The 21,404-nt window shown below is 36.7% G+C and overlaps 1 protein-coding gene across 3 annotated transcripts in view; it reads left to right on the plus strand.

Annotated features, from left to right (window-relative positions):
* Positions 1-11,092, plus strand: part of LOC149218839 (cytochrome C oxidase assembly protein) — a 46,326-nt gene extending 35,234 nt beyond the window's left edge. The window contains exons 2-5 of one of the 3 annotated variants that reach the window (XM_089384163.1): positions 9,243-9,324; positions 9,726-9,949; positions 10,055-10,186; positions 10,499-11,092. In XM_089384163.1, the coding sequence (XP_089240289.1) occupies positions 9,755-9,949; positions 10,055-10,186; positions 10,499-10,570 (399 nt within the window). In that variant the 5' untranslated portion in view covers positions 9,243-9,324; positions 9,726-9,754 and the 3' untranslated portion in view covers positions 10,571-11,092. The remainder of the gene's footprint in view (positions 1-9,242; positions 9,325-9,725; positions 9,950-10,054; positions 10,187-10,498) is intronic. The other 2 variants (XM_089384162.1, XM_089384161.1) reach the window with 2 other exon arrangements.
* Positions 11,093-21,404: the final 10,312 nt, after the last annotated feature.

The raw sequence follows: 21,404 nt of genomic DNA on the forward strand, positions 1-21,404 counted from the left end.
AACCATCTGCTATTAATCCAGGGACTTTATAACTCCCTCTTAAGGTGATCATCTGGCCTTCAATCATGATCTTCCCATATGAGAGATGAGACTTATCACGAGGCTACAACTTCAGGGGAGCTGCGCCTCTTATCAAAGGTGCTGCAATTTAGATCGCTGTAGCTTCTTCTTAATAGGCAACCTTTCAAACGATAAGCTATCCTATTTTACCTTTGTCTTGTTCACAACTTTGATTATGAACGAGACTGTTAGTTTACTGGAGTTACAACATATCACCATAGCTACAAGAATTTAATGATATTGTTCATAATGCTGGACTGAAAAGAGAGCATAAATGATGTTGATGCCATACATAGGATAGAGCTACACATAGTAGAGGTAATCAAGAATCTTTACAACACACAATTCTATCTTGGACTAATAGCTCTAGGTCTTCATACTTCCTGGAAGACTATTCCTCCTTGAGAGATTCAGGTCAATTTTGACCTTGAATTATTATGCTCTTTCTCTGTTGCTACAAGTTCATTGCAGTCTTTACCAAGTCATGACAACTATGCTTCATGTTACAAGATTGATGTCAGGAAGATCATTATAAGACCACAACCATATAACCCAAGTTCAATCACAAGTCACAATTTACTAGGTCACTCCCTTTATCATCAATAATGTCACTGTTTCACTTGTTCGCAAGATTCATTGTCAGTAAGGTCTTTGTTTTACTGACACTAGACCACATAAGGTATGCAGGTGTACTGTCTTCCATGGCTGAAACTAAAAGGAGATTCTTCTCCAAACCCAGTATATATAGCACTTTGTTCACCTCGATGATGCCACCTGAGTCCATCTGGAACCTGATACTCCTAATGGCCTCGGCTGCATACTTGGCCTTGTCACCAAGCACCACATTTACATCTATGGGCCCCTTGGTCATGCTAGTGAAAAAGTCTCGCGATCCCGTCATATGTCGAGATGCTCCACTGTCCACGAACTAGACACCTCTCGTGACAATTCTAGAAAGGAAAGATACAAGGATGAAATTTTTGTCAAACTTCTTGGCCATCTCCTCCATTTGCGTAGTAGTTGCTGTAATGGTCTTGCCCTTGCCCTTATTTTTATTAGGACACTGACTGGTAAAATCCCAAACTTGCGACAAGCAAAGCATTTGACTTTGCTCATGTCCTTTTCCTTCTTTCTTTGTGAAGATGCTTCTCCACTCTGGTTTTTCTTGGTCTTTGCTTTGCACTTTTTCACTTTTGCAGCAAGAGCAACTTCATTCTTCTCATTGCCCTTTTGCTATCCTCCGGCCAATGAATTTTCCTAGATTTGTGTTTGGGTGAAATCATCCCATAACGAGCTTCAATTAGGAAGCTGTTGATAAGCAAGAATCTTGTCCACAAAAGTGGATCATTACTTCACACACCCTTCAGAGCAAATTTGACTAGCTCTGAATCATGCAAAGTTTCGCCCACAACTACAAGCTCATCGCGAGCCTGCCAGACCCTCTTGAGATAGGAAGTCACAGTCTCAAATCTGCCCATGTTGATGCTGTATTACTTTTCCTGCAACACCACTGTTCTCGTTTGTACTCTATTAAAGACCAGTCAGAGCTACCCACATCTGTCGAATGGTGTTCTTCACTGATACGTGAGGAATTATATGATCCCTCATACCATCCAGAATTATGCAGCTTGCTTTCATATCCTTGGTTCTATCTTCTACTGCTTGTACTGGATTTGAAGGAACCTGCATATCTCTGCTCACTAAATTCCAAAGATCATTCATCTTCAGAATCTAGGTAATTCGCTCCTTCTAGGGGTTGAAATTTGATACCCCATCGAACTTGTCTTCATATCTCTAACTGTTTAATGATACCATCCTCACAGATCAACCACGACCACAAAACCTAGCTACAAAATGTTTAGAATTAATTCTATTGTTGCAAGAAGGAAAACTTGTTGTTGCAAGCTCTCATGATCTTAGATCTCTCTTTCATAGTCTTCTAGATAGCTCTGATACCATGTTAAATTTCTAATACTAGCCAGATTTATTTTCTCATGGCAATTTAATTTATCCCCAATTTTTATTTATTTACCCAAATAATAACTGAATCACTGAAAAATAAAATCACTAGTATCTTTAACTGCTAGAATTAAAAAATATGCAGCGGAAATAAACCAGAGAGATCAATCACACATTGCAAAATTAATTGACCCACACAATTCTCCGTCTTTTCATTATCTGGAAACTTTTGGTTTTTCGACTTACAAAGATATAAGGAAAAAATACAATTTGGAACTTGTAACTAGGCTCCCTCAAAATGAATTCGGCTCAAGTAAATAAACCTCAAGGAAATCTGCCTCCAGATGAAATCGCTTTGAAGAAATTGGCCTCTAGTAATCATATTTGCGCCCTCCAACAACTTGATCTATGTGATGCCACTAATGCGCACTGGAAAACCCCCAACACTCTAGCGTTTTGGCCTCCTTCAGACAAACTTGATATCCTTCTAGCAACTCATCCCTGCAGTCTCCTCCAATTCGGCCCTCCTAGATTCACTCAAACCCATTCACACTTCTTCCTTCTTTGTGCACTGGTCATTGAGCCAATTGTACTGCAGAGAAAATTGCTCTCTCTCGTGATGACTCGCTCACACACTTGTGATCTTCATTGTGTTTTCACCTCCATCACTAGCCTCTATTTATAATCTTCATAGAGTCCAAATCCCTAACCTCAATCTCCACTCTAGAAACATCTTGAATCTTCCTTCTAGAAACATATTGAAGATCGAAGGTAGTGATTATTTATAAGTCACTTAAATAACTAATTTATGCTTAGAAAATAACCCAATAGTCCACAACATTTAATTGACTAATTATTGTACTCTTCCTAAGCTAAACTTAGTAAAGAAGACATAAATCACTAGAAGAGGCAAATAACTCCCACATGCTAAGACACCAAGCAATTGTAGAAGACCTTCCGATGATACTCACATCAACAGGTTAGGCGGTGATAACGTTTTGGCATCACTGTCGAGGATAAATCTTTTTAGACCTGAAATATGACTATTTTTTTCCTTTTGTTTGTTTTTGTTTTTGTTTTTGCTTTGTTTTATGTATGATTATGGTTATTAGAGCTTGATTTGGATCATCTGGCGACTCCATTGTTAAATAATCCTACTAGTTACTCTACAAGAAGGAACTCACAAGGTTTGATCGATTTCATTCTTGAACTTGAAAAGTTTTGTCGAAGGAGATTGAACAAACTTGCTTTTTGTAGATTCCTTGGTAAATTCGGAGACAAATCAATCTCTGATATCCATTTGCTTTCTTGTTTAAATAATTGTCAAGTAGAAATGAATGACTTTATGACCCTATTGATTTTTCTACTGTTAATGGTTATCATGCTCTACCCAAATAATAACTGAATCACTGAAAAATAAAATCACTGGTATATTTAACTGCTAGAAATAAAAAATATACAGCGGAAATAAACCAGAGAGATCAATCACACATTGCAAAATTAATTGACCCACAAACAATTCTCCGTCTTTTCATTATCTGGAAAATTTTGGTTTTTCGACTTACAAAGATATAAGGAAAAAATACAATTTGGAACTTGTAACTAGGCTCCCTCAAAATGAATTCAGCTCAAGTAAATTAACCTCAAGGAAATCTTCCTCCAGATGAAATCGCTTTGAAGAAATTGGCCTCCAGTAATCATATTTGCACCCTCCAACAACCTGATCTATGTGATGCCACTAATGCGCACTGGAAAACCCCCAACACTCTAGCGTTTTGGCCTCCTCCAGACAAACTCGATATCCTTCTAGCAACTCATCCCTGCAGTCTCCTCCAACTCGGCCCTCCTGGATTCACTCAATCCCATTCACACTTCTTCCTTCTTTGTGCACTGGTCATTGAGCCAATTGTACTGCAGAGAAAATCGCTCTCTCTCGTGATGACTCGCTCACACACTTGTGCTCTTCATTGTGTTTTCACCTCCATCACTAGCCTCTATTTATAATCTTCATAGAGTCCAAATCCCTAACCTCAATCTCCACTCTAGAAACATCTTGAATCTTCCTTCTAGAAACATATTGAAGATCGAAGGTAGAGATTATTTATAAGTCACTTAAATAACTAATTTATGCTTAGAAAATAACCCAATAGTCCACAACATTTAATTGACTAATTATTATACTCTTCCTAAGCTAAACTTAGTAAAGAAGACATAAATCACTAGAAGAGGCAAATAATGTCTTAAGACACCAAGCAATTGTAGAAGACCTTCTGATGATACTCACATCGACAGGTTAGGCAGTGATAACATTTTGGCATCACTGTCAGGGATAAATCTTTTTAGACCTGAAATATGACTATTTTTTTCCTTTTGTTTGTTTTGTTTTTGTTTTTGTTTTTGCTTTTGCTTTGTTTTATGTATGATTATGGTTATTAGAGCTTGATTTGGATCATCTGGCGACTCCACTGTTAAATAATCCTACTAGGTACTCCACAAGAAGGAACTCACAAGGTTTGATCGATTTCATTCTTGAACCTGAAAAGTTTTGTCGAAGGAGATTGAACAAACTTGCTTTTCGTAGATTCCTTGGTAAATTCGGAGACAAATCAATCTCTGATATCCATTTGCTTTCTTGTTTAAATAATTGTCAAGTAGAAATGAATGACCTTTATGACCCTATTGATTTTTCTACTGTTAATGGTTATCATGCTCTACCTGACAAAGCCTTGCAAAAATTACCATCCTTTTAGGGGAATAATGCAATAAGTGCCAAAACTCATCTAAGAAATTTTAACCTTTGTGTTAGTAAGTGGTGTAATGCGCATAACCACGAGGATGTGAAGATGAAGTTGTTTTTCCTGTCTCTAGAGGAAGATGCTTTAGATTGGTTCACAGAACAAGATGACAATAAGTTCACAACTGTCAAACAAATCACAGATGCCTTTAGTGAGAGATGGGGGGATAAGAAAGAACAACACTTGTTGGCTTCACTTAGCACAATAAAGAAGAATGAAAATGAGACAATGGAGGAATTTAATAAAAGATTCAATGATCTAATAAAAAATCTTCACACAGACATTAAACCTCTTGACGCCTCTATTCTCATTTATTATATTGAGGCCTTCAGTGGTGACATGAGATATCAGCTAAGAGATAGGGAACCGACAAGCCTGAAAGTTGCCCAAACAATGGCTGTGAAAATTGATAAAAACATGAAGCCTTGGGTAAATCAAACCTGCTGGGTTTCACAAGGGGAACTCCTTCAAAGCCTTAGGAGCCTAAGAACAAAGTAGTCAGTTCAGAAAATAAAGAATCATCTAGTGATCCTTTAAAAGAATTGACTCAACTAATGAAGGCCATGGAAGTCAACCATGCTAGTTAGATGAGTGCCATGCAAAATAGATTAATTGCCATGGAAAGGTCGCAAGCAATTAAATTCCATCCCAAACAAAGTGATAGGTGGCAAAAGAGATGCCCTACCCAGGATCAGAGGCCACCTAACCAGTGGGAAACCATAAATTTGGTTGAGCACCAAGCTCCTTTTTGCAGACCTTGCAACAAACGTCATGAAGAATCCACTTGTCTTGTTTTCTGCCAAATTGTTGACAAAGAGCTTGCATGAACAAGTGGCACTAATGAGTATCTAGAGTAGATAAATATGGTGAGTAGAAAGCATACAATTTCTATAGATCATTGGATAGAAAATATGGGGAGGAGTCAAAGTACAAATAATCTGACTGCTTCTTATGACAATGTTACTAGAATTTATGGAGAGAAGCCCACACCTGAACAAATTCTTGAGATGGCAGGACATAAGGGAGTAACTTATCAGAGAAAAGGGAATAAGGATCAAAATAAATCTCATCTGAATATTCTCTAAACTTTCACTTCTGCAAACTCAGATTTAGGCATTGATTTGGGTGGTTGGATAAATAACGCTAAAGTATTAGTCCCAGTGGTAGAACCCAAGGAAAGAATAATGAAAAACTTATAAGGAGAAAAATGAAGATGCACCTGCATATTGCAGAGCATGGATCTGGATAAGGGGAATGAAAAGCCTCAAACTTTCTTCGTCTCTTTGCTAGTAAATGATTATCTTCTACATAACTGCATGCTAGACTCAAGGCGCCTCTTCGAATGTTATGACAAAGAAGGTCATGGAGGAAATATTAACATTTGTTCCATGGACACAAAGAAAATCGAAATATATGGATTAATAAAGGATCTCTAAGTGCACCTTGCAGTATACTCAGATATTTCAATTTTAATGGACATGATAGTCATCGATGTGCCAGATGCATGGGGTATGCTGTTGTCTAGAAAATGGGCTTCCAGTTTGGGTGGTAATATCCAAATGGATCTATCATATGCCACCATCCCAACCATTGATAACACTTTTGTTAGACTCAATAGAGAGCTAGAAAAGAAATATCATGTTGAAAATCCCAAGAAACCAAAGAATGAATTGATCTATGAAACAAAGGATCTTGGGAACTATGCTATTTTATCGAATTTTTTAGAACCTATAAAAGATAAAGTTATGGAAGAAAAGAATGCTGAAGTCTGGCATAGGGACTTTGATGGGTCCCACTCAAAGTCAGGTAAGGGCTTTGGGATTGTCATCACTTCCCCTTTGGGGCAAGCCTTCGACTTTGCTTACAGGTTAGAGTTTCAAGCAACTAATGATGTAGCAGAATATGAAGCACTCTTATTGGGATTAGGGGTTGCTAAAGACATGGGGATCAAATTATTGAATATTAAAGGCGACTCTGATTTAGCAATCCTTTAGGTAAAAAAAAAATTGAATGCAAAGGTGAAAGGTTAAGGAGGTACAAAAATGTAGTCTGGGATGCCATGGAATATTTTGGTGCATTAGATCTGATGGCAGTTCCTAGGGAAATGAACAACAGAGCAGATGAGTTGGTAGTGATAGCTTCAACATTTCAGCCTGCAGAGGAATTAATAAAAGATCAATTAAAAATGGATGCTATCTTTAGACCGTCTGTTCCTAACAATTTAGATCATTGGTAAGTTTTCAAAGATGATAAACATATATTAGGATTTATCAACAATATGCATGAATTATCATATTTTCAAGTTAGCTATAAAGAAGAAGGGTGTGAATATCAAGATGATGATGAGGCCATGATAAAGCCCACTCCCAGAGGACTCATAGCTCTTGAGCAGATCTTTGACAGGTATGACAGTGATAAAAAATCTGAAATCTTCTCACCATGTGGCATTACTCAATATTTTGTTTCCCTTACCAAACTACAACGTCATACACCTAAATCTATTTAGAGCATAATCTCGGCCATCGATGATTTTGATGGTTTTATGGAGAAATGTTGGGTTCGCTGATGATAATAGCATCAAATAAGTACTTTTGGACAGGCATAGGTGTCTAGACATGTGGAAGTTGTCCAAGGCCTTTAACCTTGTCAAAATTATTCTAATTAAAATAATAATCAAAGTAAAGTGCTTCATATAAGAAAAAATGAAGTTTAATACAATGAAATGCAAAGGTTATTTACATTAGTGAATTAGATGTATCTCGATTCTCAATTATTGAACTCAAGTGAGGTGAGATCTAGTTGCAAACTGTCAATCACTTTGGAGATTAGGGTTGTGGATTTGGTCAAGAACTCAAGATTATAAAATCAAGGCTAGGTGAAGGAGGAAGACACAACAGCAGTGAGCACAAGACAGAATGAGATAGTGAGGATCTTAGTGACTAGGTGAAGAGGACTTTCATCAAGTGTGCAGCGTAAGGGAAGAAGGGAAATAGTGCAGCAACAAGAAGAAGTTCTGATTCAGGAAATGAAGTTTAGGCTATTCAGCAAGGAGACTGTACAGATTTTCTGAGCACCTAATTTGTAGCAAGAGGATATGCAGGTCACATTTGTCAGGCTGTACAAGCATGGTAGAGGCTGCACGTGTTGTAAAACAGAGATATTGGGATGCATGTATGCAGGCTGTATGAGTGCAGCTAACGCTTGCCCACATGGGTATGAGTTCAGGTGGCAAGTGTGACACATGTCACAGATATGACAGCAGACAGTCTGCAGGTGTTGTGCAGTTCGGGCTGTACAGAAGGCATACCGGCAGCAGTTGAGATTCTTCAGGGGCAGATTTGCCAGGTTTTTTATTTGCTGTAATTTTCCAGTAAAATTCTTTATGGGCCATTTTCCTAGGAAGAGAGTCCTCGTATGCTGAGAATTTAATTAATGAATAACAAATTTGAAGGGCAGAAATATGTACGAGATTATTTAAATTTTTTTTTTTTGGCTGATTTATTTTTATTTACTGTTAAAATCCCAGCAGTGCTGCTTATTTAGTAAGCTGAAATTTTTAATTAATTTACAGCAAGGAAATTTACTAGGAAACAAATCTTCCAGTTGATGGGGTTGAGGAGAATTAACAGAGTTTGGGGCGGTGATTTGACTTTCTGGTTAATAGTATGGGTGAATCTAAATTTGTGAATTTGCATTATAATTACTTCTCTCCATGCCCCTTGTTCAACTCAAGGTGGGGTGTTGGAATTACTGGCATTGTATGTACACATGGCCACAACTCATTCATATGTACTGTAACATTCATATTTATCATTATTTACTTATAATTATGTGCAAGGCCATATTTTATTTCATTTACTGTATATTAGGTTTAATGGTGAAAGTCGACTTTGTCAAACTTGATATGTAGGCCCAATAACACTCTTGGGGTATGGACGCCCTCTAGAAAGGATATATTTCATTGGAGTCCTGTATAAATACACAATTCAAGCTCTCATTTGTATCATCTCATTTTATAATCTTCATCTGAAACACCAAATGTTATAAGCCTAATGGCATTCTACTTGTGGTTGGGTTTTTTTCTCCTGGGCACTCTTCTATATTTTATTTTATTTTATCACTTGTCCTTGGCTTTTGCACTTTATCTATCTAGTGCACTATACCTATCTCTCTCTCGTTCACTTGCAAGGAGGCTATTTCAGAATTTGGGTGAGATTTGGTTCCAATGATTCTTCAGTTGACTCATATAAATCTTGACACAAGGAAATCTCTGTGCTTTTGAAGAGTACTTTAAACACTATGGAATTTCCAATAAGCTCTACTGTTTTCAAATCAAGACATCCAGACTGAGTTTATGTTTTTGTAGTTCCCTCCTGTTATTCGTCAAGTTAAATTTAAGATGGCAGATATACAAATAAGGATGTGTAGTTTTTTCTTCACAGATAGTCTACAGTCTATGCTGGTAGAGGATATGTTTGGAGATGCAAGGAAGCAGCCTTTAATCAACCATGTGAGGGCCTGGCTTTTCAACTTTCAGTTTTCATTGTGGGCTAATAAGCCTAATATATGTTTGTTGTATATATAATTTCCCAGTTATTTTCAATAATCTAAATGTGCCAAGAAGCTTGTTAGGACTGGATTTGTCTTGTATTATAATGATTAAAAAATGGTAATCAATGTGACCTAGACTGTGAAAGCTATTTTGTTTGGAAATTTGAATCTATTTGCATCTTATGGCTTGACATCTATTCTTATGTATATAATCATCAATTTAATCTGTAAAATTAGATATTGTTTCAGCTATCCTTCTAAATGTGCAAGACGGCTTTCAAGTTTCATCTGGTTGTCTGAGCATAATATCAGAATTTTTTGTTTCTTAGAGGATAATTGAAGTGGAACTTTCTCCTGTAGGTCTAACGCATTAAGCCTGGAGTGAAACGATGGAATCAGAAGTAAGTGTAGTGAAAGGTGGTAGGGAGAGGGCTCCTACATCTACGGCAAATGGACACACATCAAAGATAGCAAATTACAAGAGATGGGGACGCACAAATCCATTCTTACGATTTGGTTTACCGTTAATTTCCCTTACCATATTTGGTGCAGTTGGTCTTGGTCATCTTCAACAAGGCAGGCAAGTTAATGTGTTGCTCAAATGGCAAACAACAATTTGGAGTGTCTCGTAGATGTAAGAGACTAATTGGAAACCTTTTTTAATTTTCCAATGCGTCATAAGCAGAAAGGACATGGAGGAGGTAAGGGAAGATCGTGAATGGGAAGCTATTGAAAGGACAAAAGCTCTTTCCAGAGAAGGGCCTCTTGGCAAATTTGTGAGGCCTAAGAGCAGCAAAACAAATTTAGAGGATGAACTGAAGGTACGGATTCATCTTCATATTTCATAAAATCTGACTGCCCTTCTTAAGGTGGCAGGTTGCCTAGCCCAAAAACTGATTTAATTCTTACGATAGTCGAATCAGAGTTCCTATTTTTTTTTGTCTCAAAATGGCTGAAAGCATTTTGTATGGTTTATAAACATTAATTGTGGTGGAGGCACGATGCCAAACTTGTAGGTACTAGGAAGAATCAAAATTTAAGAGCATTCAAAGTTTTCCATTTTCATGGTCTCTTTTGATTTTTATTGAGAATGTTTCTAGCATTGACTGATAATTTTTGTGTTATTTGTATAGGCTCTGCAGCAAAAGATTGATATCAACAACTTCGAATATAAAAAGATTCCTAGACCATCAGAGGGGGAGTGATGGTAGCTTTTGAATTTCATCGAGACAATTTCTAGCGTAGATTGATAATTTTTGTGGTATTTGTAGAGGCTCTGCAGCAAAAAATTGATATCAACAATTTTGAATATAAAAAGATTCCTAGACCATCAGAGTGGGAGTGATCAAAGGTGATGGTGATAGTGGGGCTGTTTGGAAGTTGTGTTGTTGGCAGCCTTTTTGTACATCTCATGTCAATGTTTATCTATGCAATATGGTTTTGCCATAGTTGATCTACATAGCCAAAAAGAATGTTCATGTTTATGTTGTGTGTTGCCTCTTGTAGCGGTATACGATCTAATATTTGAGGCTGACAAACATTTGAAACCTTTTATTGTGTTTGAACAGATTAGAAGCTTCTCTGGAGAAGTTTTATTTTAGAAGCTACCCAAAATAAACACACAACAAATGTTGAGATTCCCGTGGAATAGGGGAATTAGATCAAAAGGTCTGCATAAATATTTTTGAACAATTCATGACATCATACTAATCATGATGTATTTTGTATCCTCGTTTCACAAGTTCCTTGTGTTTTTGCAAATTCTTCTTTTCGAGTGATGAAAAATGTCAATGCGGAAGTTTTCCGTTTACTTCAATCCTTTTTTCTTAAATTAATAATGTTCAAGATTTTATATGGGATTATTAACACTAAAAGTAATGTTACATTTCATATCGAATAAAAATCTAATACCAACTGTTTACGATAAAAATAGCATTTTCGGTGAAAGACAATATGGTGAGAGATTAGACCATGTTTCTTTATAGCAATAACCGTTACTTCCTGCGACTTTAGTTATACTATATTTAAATTGATTACTCATTGATTAAGAGAATATGACCTGGATATATATATAATATATATATATATATATTCCTCAGAAAAAAATTGTAAATTCATTCATATAGATAAACAAAATTATATCTGCAAATGCTTTAAAAGCATTAAAAAATGGCATATTGACCGCCTATAATGAGCAGTCCAAAAGGATTCATTAACCATCTCTGGAAACCACCCGTGTATACTATTTACAGCGTTGTTGAATATCAATCTCCCCCCCTATATATTACTGATACAATCATGCATTAACATCTGAAAAGTCAAGTCAATAGGTCCGACATAAGTTCCTGCTCATAGAAGAGCTCATCTATTACAAAAAGGAGGCAGTAAAAACCGATATCAGACATGAAATTTTAAAAACAAGTCATTGAGACCGAAGGGTCAAGAAGTACCTGCTGCTGGCCTTGACAACTGATACAATCATGCATTAACATCTGAAAAGTCAAGTAAATAGGTCCGACACAAGTTCCTGCCCATAGTCTTAGCTCATCTATTACAAAAAGGAGGCAGTAAAAACGATAGCAGGCATGAAATTTTAAACAAGTCATTTAGACCGAAGGGTCAAGAAGTACCTGCTGCTGGCCTTGACATTGCATGCGCCTTGGCCCATCTCCAATCCAGCTTTGGAGAGACCATGTGTTTCTGCATTCTTGTGCCTGTAGACATGATCAAATGAGATCTTAGAAGGAAAAAAGTAATCAATTTACAAATTTTTGATTGAGATGAAGGAGAATGTAGTTTTTGATTTGAGCTGTTCCATTCATCCAATTTATAACTAATGGTGAATCTCCGTAGATATGAATTTGAGAAATCTTCTGCTCAAGTGCCAACTGAAGAAATTTTTATACAGCAAAAAGTAAAGCTAGATTATTAGAAGCCAGCCCAATGGTTTTGATATATATATGCCAGTCTATATATGCCATGTTCTTCCAGACGCCCCACGCTGCGAACTTTTAAACAAGAGACACCAGGTGCATTTAATGTTGTTGATGGATTGATTGGGACCATAACCCAAAATCAACCTCCTTCTAGTGCCCGGGATACAATTATAGTGGCCAACCATTCGGTGCCATAACAGCACCACACCACAGGATTTTATATATATATATATATATATATTTTAATGGTTTATATATATATATAATTTAAATTTTATAATACATATTTTTTAATAATTTAAATTTTATAATTTTATTATTATTTTTAATTGTTTTGAATTTTTATTTTTGAATTTATTTTTTTTAATAATTTTTTTTAAATGATGTTTTTTATTTTTTATTTGTAAGTTAAAAAATGGTTTTTTGTTTTTTTTTGTTTTTGTTTTTGTTTGTTTGTTTGTTTTTTTTTATTTTTTTTTTATGATTTAAGCAAAGTCTTTCGGTAGAAATCACATAAGAGAAATTTTTCGCTAATGCGTTTCGAACCAACAAGTGTGGTTCATCATCAGGGCCAGGGTCGAAACGCGTTGGCCAAAAATTTCTTTTATGTGATTTCTACCAAAAGACTTTGCTTAATTCATTATGGATTACAGACGCTGGAATATAAAAATATTTTATGATATTTAATTTATTTTTTGTCATGAATCTTTCGTTTGCCACCACTAGCTGGTTGGGGCTCGTGGTCGCTGGGGATTTTTGTTTTGTTTTGTTTATAAGTTTTTAATTTTTTTTAATGTTGTATTTCATTTTTGTAATTTTTTATTTGGTTTGTTTTGTTTTTTTTTTTTTTTTTAACATGGTGTGGCTAATTTTGTTTACATTTTATTTATGTCATAACTATATATTTTTTCCCAATATTTGAATTTTTTGCATTTTTATATATTTTTTATATTTGATTTTTTTGTCATGTTTTTTATGATTTATTATTTGTTATTATTTTTTTTTCAATAATTGATTTTTTTTTTTTGTGTTTTTTTTTTGTTCAATATTTGAATTTTTGTTTTCTTATATATATATATATATATATATATATATATAGGGTCCGTGTCGATGCTTGTCTAGCAACCCGATCTCATTATGTGCAATTTGATAGTTGATTTTAAATTTTTCATTATAACGAATCGAGTTTGCCCCACAATGTGTTAATTTCATGGTTGGTCTTTAAGTTTTCATTACAATGGGTTGAACTCAACTACATTGCGTGTCAATTTGATAGTTTTTTATTTTTATTTTTTCAATGTATCGGGTTGTTTTAGGCTAAGATTTTAAAATCGCTATACATTTAACATTTAAAAAAATTACTTGTGGTATAATAACTCTTTCATTCGGGTGTTCATTTTTTAAGTTTTTTTAGTCATAATTATTATTATTATTTTTATCCATAATATCATGCTTGAAATATTTTGAAAACTTAAGATTGTTTTGTAGTCATAATCTTTGGTTTTAATTCCATGGTTGAAAAATTGTCACGATTTTAATGTTTCTCTAAGTCGTAATATTTTGTTTTAATGTTATGGTTGAAAACAATTATAAATATTTTTTCATAGCACCATGCTGGAAAATTGTTGGAATTTTAAGGTTTTTCAAAGAAGTGATATTTTAAATTTAATGTCACACCTAAAAATCGTTGGAATTTTAAGGCTTTTCAAAGGCGTGATATTTTATCGTTAATGTTATGTTTGAAAATCGTTGGAAATTTAAAGTTTTTCAGAGTTATGATATTTTATTTTTAACGTCATTATTCAAAAATGTTGAAAATGTACCTTGAAAAAACACTTTATTCTGACATCGACACTTTACGATTTAAAGGTGTTTTGTGCACCAAACAAAATGATTTTTGTTGTTTGTCACTGTTATTTTTAAAAAATATTGAAAATTTACTCTGAAAAAAATGGTGATGCAGAATCAACACTTTTTATTTTTGGGTTGTTTTTTCATGTTTTTTTTGGGATTTTTGGGCTCGAGTACTAGTTTTGAGTTAATAGTTCCCATTTAATCGGTAACTATGTTCAATGTCTATTGTTACCGTTTTCCCACTCAAAATGATGGGGTAGTCGATAAGGTAATCTTTTGGGATGAATGTATGGCCATTGAATGCTTTAAGGGAATTTGATGACGGAGAGGGGGTTGGAGAACCCAAGGCGAGCCAACATGAATTAGACATGACATAGGTCGAAGCGTCTTCGTCAATGACAATTCTATGTACACCTCGACCTTGCGAAAAAATTTGCACTTGAAATGCAATTTGGTGGGAATGGCCGGGTTTACATTTCTCCATGTCGAATATTGCTAACATGGAATCTTGAGGGTCAACCGCACCAATAGCCGAAAGCAAAGCTTTCCGTTGTGCTGGACAAGTTTGCAATACTTCGAGTGTAGACATAGTTGACGGTGCTTGCGCCAAGTCTTCTACAACACTGTAGTTATGGGAAACACATGTAGATGTATTATATGTTGTGCAACGAACTGATCCTTTTGGGGGGCGAATTACAAAATCAACAACAGGCCTTTCGATATGAAGATCGTTGGGCGGTGGTGGGTTTGAGCTCGAGGCAACGTCCTGAGTGTTAGCGATTGGAGCTCCATAAGTTTTGGCTTGTGTTTGAAGATCAACCGTTTCAAAGGTGTAAACGGTCGATAATCCTTCATCAAAGGAAGGATGATTTGAACTGCTGTTGCCCCCTTGCGGGGGTTGGGGCGGGTTCGCAATAAGATGTTACTGTGCTGAGCAGGGAAAGGGTTGTGTAGGACCGTGGGGGTCCAGCCACTATCCTTTTGAGCAAGAAGATCCGTGCATTCTTGGAGATGCAGGGATCGATGTGTCATATGGTCTTCCGCATCGATTTTGCAAAGGAACTTGACAACTTTGTCCTTTCCACTATCAGGTGGTGCAACAACTTTCTGCTTGGGGTTGGATTGCTTACCTGGCTGCTCTTCAGAAGGAGAGGTATTTTTCTTATTCTTCTTGTTCTTGCCGCTGGGTTTTTGCATAGATTACACAGAGTTTACTGCAGCTGTAGGAAGAAAAGCCGATTGGGTAAAAGTAGCGGGATCAATAGACAACTGGGCAATGTACCCGCTAAGTTGTTTTACAGTCGACCCAGAGGTAGCACCGATGATACCGTCAGAGCGCGTGCCGTGTTGCTGAGTAGCAGGAGCATTGGAAGTTATGGGGGCATTGGGGATTACGTCGTATAATGTGTTAGATTGCAAATAAATCAAATCTAAGTGCTGGGCACGATGAATGGATTGGTCTAAAGTGACCACACCACCTAAGGCAACGTCCTTAGCGATTTGGGGAAGAAGAGATTTACAGAACTAATCTGTTAATAGATAATTCAGAATGGGGGCTTTGACTAGCCTTCGCCTATGTCTCCATTCATGAATGTGATAGGAGATGTGGGTGGAGGTGCTTTGTCGTAAGGTAGTAAGAAGTTCCGTCTTAGTTTCGTAGCGGATGGGCAACTGAAAGTTTTTTGAAAATTCCATCGCCAAGGTGTCAAAGGTATTAACTGACGCGCATGGTAATTCAATGTACCACTTGGTGACATTGCCAATAAGGGTGCGGGGGAAGAGCCAGAGCCAGATACTGTCATCCATAATGGAGTTTGATACGCACCATAAATGATAGGTGGTGACGTGTATATGGATCATCCCCTTGTTTTCCTTCAAACTTCGGGATGTCGGCAGATATTTTGTGCGGGATTGGGGGCCAATGTAAGTTATGGTAGATGGGGTCATTGGTCAGTTTGTACAGATCGGGGATGTCGAGTGTTTCCAAAAAAGACAAAGTATTTGGTGCCCTCGAGTTTGACCAAGGTGATGATGAATGACTTGAGGGACCCTGGGGTCCACCCATCATATTGTTCCCAATATGATACATAGGTTTGTTAGATAATAGTTTCCTTGTGGTGGTGGAACAATCATATAGGGTGGCTATCCATATGGGATGTTAGGTTGGGGGATATAAGCTTGATTGCCTCTAGGATAAAAATTGCCCCTTTGACTCAATTGAGGTTGAGAGGGGGTGCTCAAATGGATTGAGCGGGACCGGGTTGAGGGACCCCACCAGCAACGTAGTTGGTCATAGGCACATCACTGACACGGGGGTAGTGTACATTTGGAGGATTGATGTCAATTAATGACGGTCCATTTTGTCCTAGAGGCGGAGGGGGAATAGTAATGCCCCCTACCATTATGTGCATGTTGGGAACATTTCCCCTTGGCATTTGAGCTTGAGGGTTTGAACTAAACAAAGGATTCCAACCAAAGGGATTATTGAAGGTACCCATGCTAACAACGCTATTTGGAGTGACGGCCGAAGGTCTAGGAGCAGACACAAAAGGGGAAAAAACCAGTATGTACAAGGTTTTGTTCATAGTAGGTGTAAGTAAGTTACTCGAACTTGGCATAGTTTGGATAACCGAGTATCCAATTAGTTGTGTATTACTGACTATCGGCTAGGGAAGTGAGGGTGGACCAAAGTTGTCCACAAAAGTCCACGACCCATTAGTCTCCGAGGGAATGGTGGATGTAAGTACAGTCGAAGACATGGTAGGTAAATGTGCTACCTGAATCAATATTGCTCCCAAGGGATTAGTGAGAGGAGGATTATAAGGAGGTACAAATGCTTCAGTGAAAAAGTCCTCCGACAGTATAGTGTATTGGGATGTATTATTTGATTCGGTGTTAGATACTGGAGATCGATTACCCGAAAAGGGGAAATCCGGATCACCAAGGCTCGACGGATCCTCCGTAGTCAGTGAAGGAAGACCTTGCTGTCACTCAGATTGACGAAGAGAGCCATATGTAGCCATGATGACCGATATATTTCATCAATTTTTTTTATAGTGATATTGATTATAGTCTCAATGATAACAAACTAGCACCTAAAAAATAAAAAATAATCTAAAATTCAAGCAACAAGTAGTAAGGAGATATGAATCTGTCTGATAACCACTGTTTGCTGGAGATGAAACCCAGTATCACAATGGCTAAAAGAGAGAGATGGCCAAATATACAGTTACGATTACTCTTGAGCTTCGCTCGAACCTCAGATTGAGTGGCCAAGTACTCTCGTGAAGGCGAGCACCCTTCCAAAAACCAAAGACAAAGTATGTTCGTCTGTTTAGATACCAACGCAACCCGCCCCAGTCACCTTATGTTCATTCCTAAAAAAGTATGGTCACTATAGTTACCTCAAATCACAGACACTACCGGGGGGACATGGTTACATACAATACGCTATTTGGGCAGGATCCCTGAGTCCCCGATTCAACTCCAATATCCTCGAAGGGATTCCCGATACACAAAATACCCAATGGAGATACAATCGAAGGCGGACTACCTTCTCTCACATTCCAATGTTGTCTCGCATTTAACTCCACTTTGACTAGAGCAGTCCCGGATAGTATGAGTGCAGCATGATTTTTTCCTCTTCAATGACACTAGTCCCAGTTTTATGATCTTGGGCAATTAACTCACAACTTGCTTAGCCCAAGATCCTAGCCTAGACTAATATGTGTGTATACTCAAAAGAGTTGCTGATTGTTTTTATTACGAGATAGATTTTAGATGTATTTTATTAATGTATTCGGAAGGGGTGTTGACGTATGGAGTTTTGTGACACTTATACAAATCATGCAGAAAATGCTTTTCAATTTCAATTCGATGAATGAATTATTTCTACAAGGAGAGAATCATTTATACATCAATCAACACCATGCATCCAATGCAGTAAACACTAGCACAACTTGCAGACATGCAACACTCTCTAACAACTAACTCAATATACAGATGCAAAATCTAACAAACTGAAAACAGAAAGAACTTTAAACAATTTTTTATTTTCTTTTCATGAAAAACATAAGCGCTTAAGCTATTTTCCTAAAATAGAAAAAATGCTCAGGAAACAGGGAACCAAACATAAGTGCACAATTGTAAATCCTTAAACAAACTATAAACAACTTCCCCAACCCAGGAATTCACAGAACATGTTGCTGATCAAGATATTGGCTAGCTAACACACTTTAGGAGAGGCTACAAAGCGTTAATGGTAGGACTAACGCTCTATCTGCAAGCCAATATAGTGTTTTAACTCATTGGTTTTCACTATTGGGGTGTGTTAGGGGGGCAGAAGCTGTAAAAAGAGTCTTTTAGGTTTAGATCAAAGGCTGGGCATCAATCTTGGAAATTGTTAGTGGAGGAATCCTAGGGAACATCTTTCAAGGGAATCATCCAGAACTCTCCGAAGGTCTTGAAGACATCAAGAAGGTTGGAGATATTATTCAATGAAGTGTCACACTATCTCATAATAGATGAATCTATTGAGAAATATAGGGCATTAACTATTAGTGACTGCTTGTGAATGCTTTTTATTAGACAAGGATCTTCTTCATGTTAGATTCTTAATGTTCTTCTTTATCAAACAGTGACCAATGCATAAATAAAATATACAAGAGACAGCATGTAGGCTATGAGCCAGGGCCAAAGCCTCTCCATCTTGAGAGAAAAACTCCCACAAATTCTTCTTATAGAAATTCCAATTGACGAATACCAAGACCAAGACTCTTGACCTATTAGCCACTCCAAGACCAAGCCACAATTCATCTTGACTGTGTTCTCTTCTCTTGACTCATCTTCCTCTTGACATCACTGAGATCTCTTCTTGTGAGACCTTATTAGTGTCATCATCAACGAACAATGGTTATACCAAACTATTATGTCTTCAAGACTGTATCTCTGTTAGAAAGACCTTTGAACTTGTCTCTGTATCTCTGATCCAAACTTCCTTACTGTGGTTAGCCCAGAAGATGTCCTTGCTGTCTCTTCCTTCAGATGGCACCAAGACCTTAAATTTAGGTACCATATAATTTCTGAACTGTATCTCTTCATGATATCTAACTGATCTTCTCATCTATGCAATATTCTGTCACTGTGCTTAGTCTACAAAAGGATCGAAATTCCTTTTTCACTATAATGATACCCAAATTCACTTGACTGTAACCATACACCAAAACAAAGATCCGAGTTGCTGGGTGATTGTGCTAGAGGTCCGAATTCATCACTATTCTCTTCATTAAAAATATCTGAACTGTCCTCTTTGGCTACCATCCGAAAAACTCAAAGAAGATATCTGAATTCCGTGTCTTTGTGAACTGGGTCGAGGTTGCTATTTATAGTGGTATGTTTGACCTATTGAGCCGACATGTACTTACGAATAGAAGTGTCTCCAAATAAGCTGAGCCGACATGAGATTCTTATGCATATTGAGGCTGACATCAAGAGGTGGATTAGTGCTTGTCATTGGAGGGTTATCTAGACACTTTATAGACTCATATACATTGTTATATCCCCAAGAAGGGTTCTTCATACGTGACATAGAATATTTGACTTTTAATGACAAATCCTAAGGCTCTCAATGAGATCCATCTAAAATAAAATCACTTGCTCATGAAAACAATGAAGCAAGGCTTATAAAAATAAAAAGTCACAATTTCATGTCATTATGAAGACTGAACCTAGTTACACTTTTCAATAAAATCTTCAAGACATGTAGGATCTTTTTGCAAGGAGATCAAAAATCTCATTGGGGATTTAAACTATCTAGCATGTAAGAAAATGATTGACTTGATACTGACAAAACAAGATGTAATGGGATATGTTACTGGAGAAGTTAATAAACTTGAGAAAGATAAGACACAATAACTAACAGGGTACAAGAAAGGGGAAGTAAGAGCTCAAAGGATCATAGTTGAATCAATCAAGGATTCTCTTGTTCCATTTGTTGCAAATCTAAAAACTTCCAAGGCCATGCACGATAAGTTAGTAAATTTGTACTCTGTAAGTATAATAGGTCAAAAGATGTCATTATAGAACAACTATATAGAATGAAATCGAAGGATGAGAATATGGCATCCTTCCTCACGAGAGTCTCTAAGCTAAGAGACCATTTTCAAGGGCTTGGGGAACCCATCACTGATTCTGAGGTGACCATGTGTTCTAAATGCATTGCCACAAGAATGGAGCAACTTTACAACACCTGTTTACTCCAATAAGGATTCAACTCCCTTTGAATAATTGTGGGCACAATGCATACTAGAAGAATCGAGGATCAAGGTCAAGGATGACATTAGATCAAATGAGTAGTCTCAAGCCTTTCTAACTCGAGTCAAGAAGATGAAGGAAAAGTTTGGCATGTCCAAGAAGAAATATATGTCCAAGGTGCAATGTTTCAAGTGCAATGAGTTTGGACACTACGAGAGGGACTATCCAAATCAACATAACAATAAGAGAAAGGATAGAAGTGAAGCTCATGTAGCTGAAGCAGTGGGAGAACCTAAGAAGAAGGAAAAGAACGAATAAGTGAAGGATCTTTACTACTGAAAGAAAGTTCATTGACTTCTAGGTTCTTTATGAATGCTGGTCTTTCTTTTAAATGATATGTTTTGCATAAGTACCATAGGATAGAAACATATGATAGTAGCATGTCTGGAATTTACATGTTTAAGTTGCTCAATAGAGATCATCTAGGATATAATGTTAGACCATTTTTCATACTGTTCATACAAGATATTGTCTAGCATTATGTTAAAGGTTGTCATCTTTCTAAAATCGATCATCATGATCTGGGAAGGACCATCATTTTGGAAAGTCCTTGGATAAAGCATCATGGCAAGAATAATATGTATTCTATGTAATGTGGAAACATACTAGAAAAAAGGACAAGGGATTGCAATGGCTCACGATACAAACTTTTATGAGACATGGATATCTAGATGATTGAACGAGAGCATAGGGATGTATGTTGAAAAGTAAAATTAATATAAGATTCACATGTGAAAGAATCTTATGAGATGAAGTTGGTTATAAAGATATGCTTAAGTATTAATGATGCTAGAAAATAATAAAACGTGACTTAAGAATTTATAGGACTTTATTTAGAATATGTAAGGTGATAATTAAACATCCAAGTATAATCTACAGAAAAATGTTGTAACTTGGTAATCAAGTTCGATCCTTGGGCACTCTGACACATGAAGGA

Source organism: Pinus tabuliformis, chromosome Q (genome assembly GCF_031772625.1).
Source record: "Pinus tabuliformis cultivar Carrire ecotype Pingquan chromosome Q, CPIR1, whole genome shotgun sequence".
NCBI classification, from domain to species: domain Eukaryota; kingdom Viridiplantae; phylum Streptophyta; class Pinopsida; order Pinales; family Pinaceae; genus Pinus; species Pinus tabuliformis.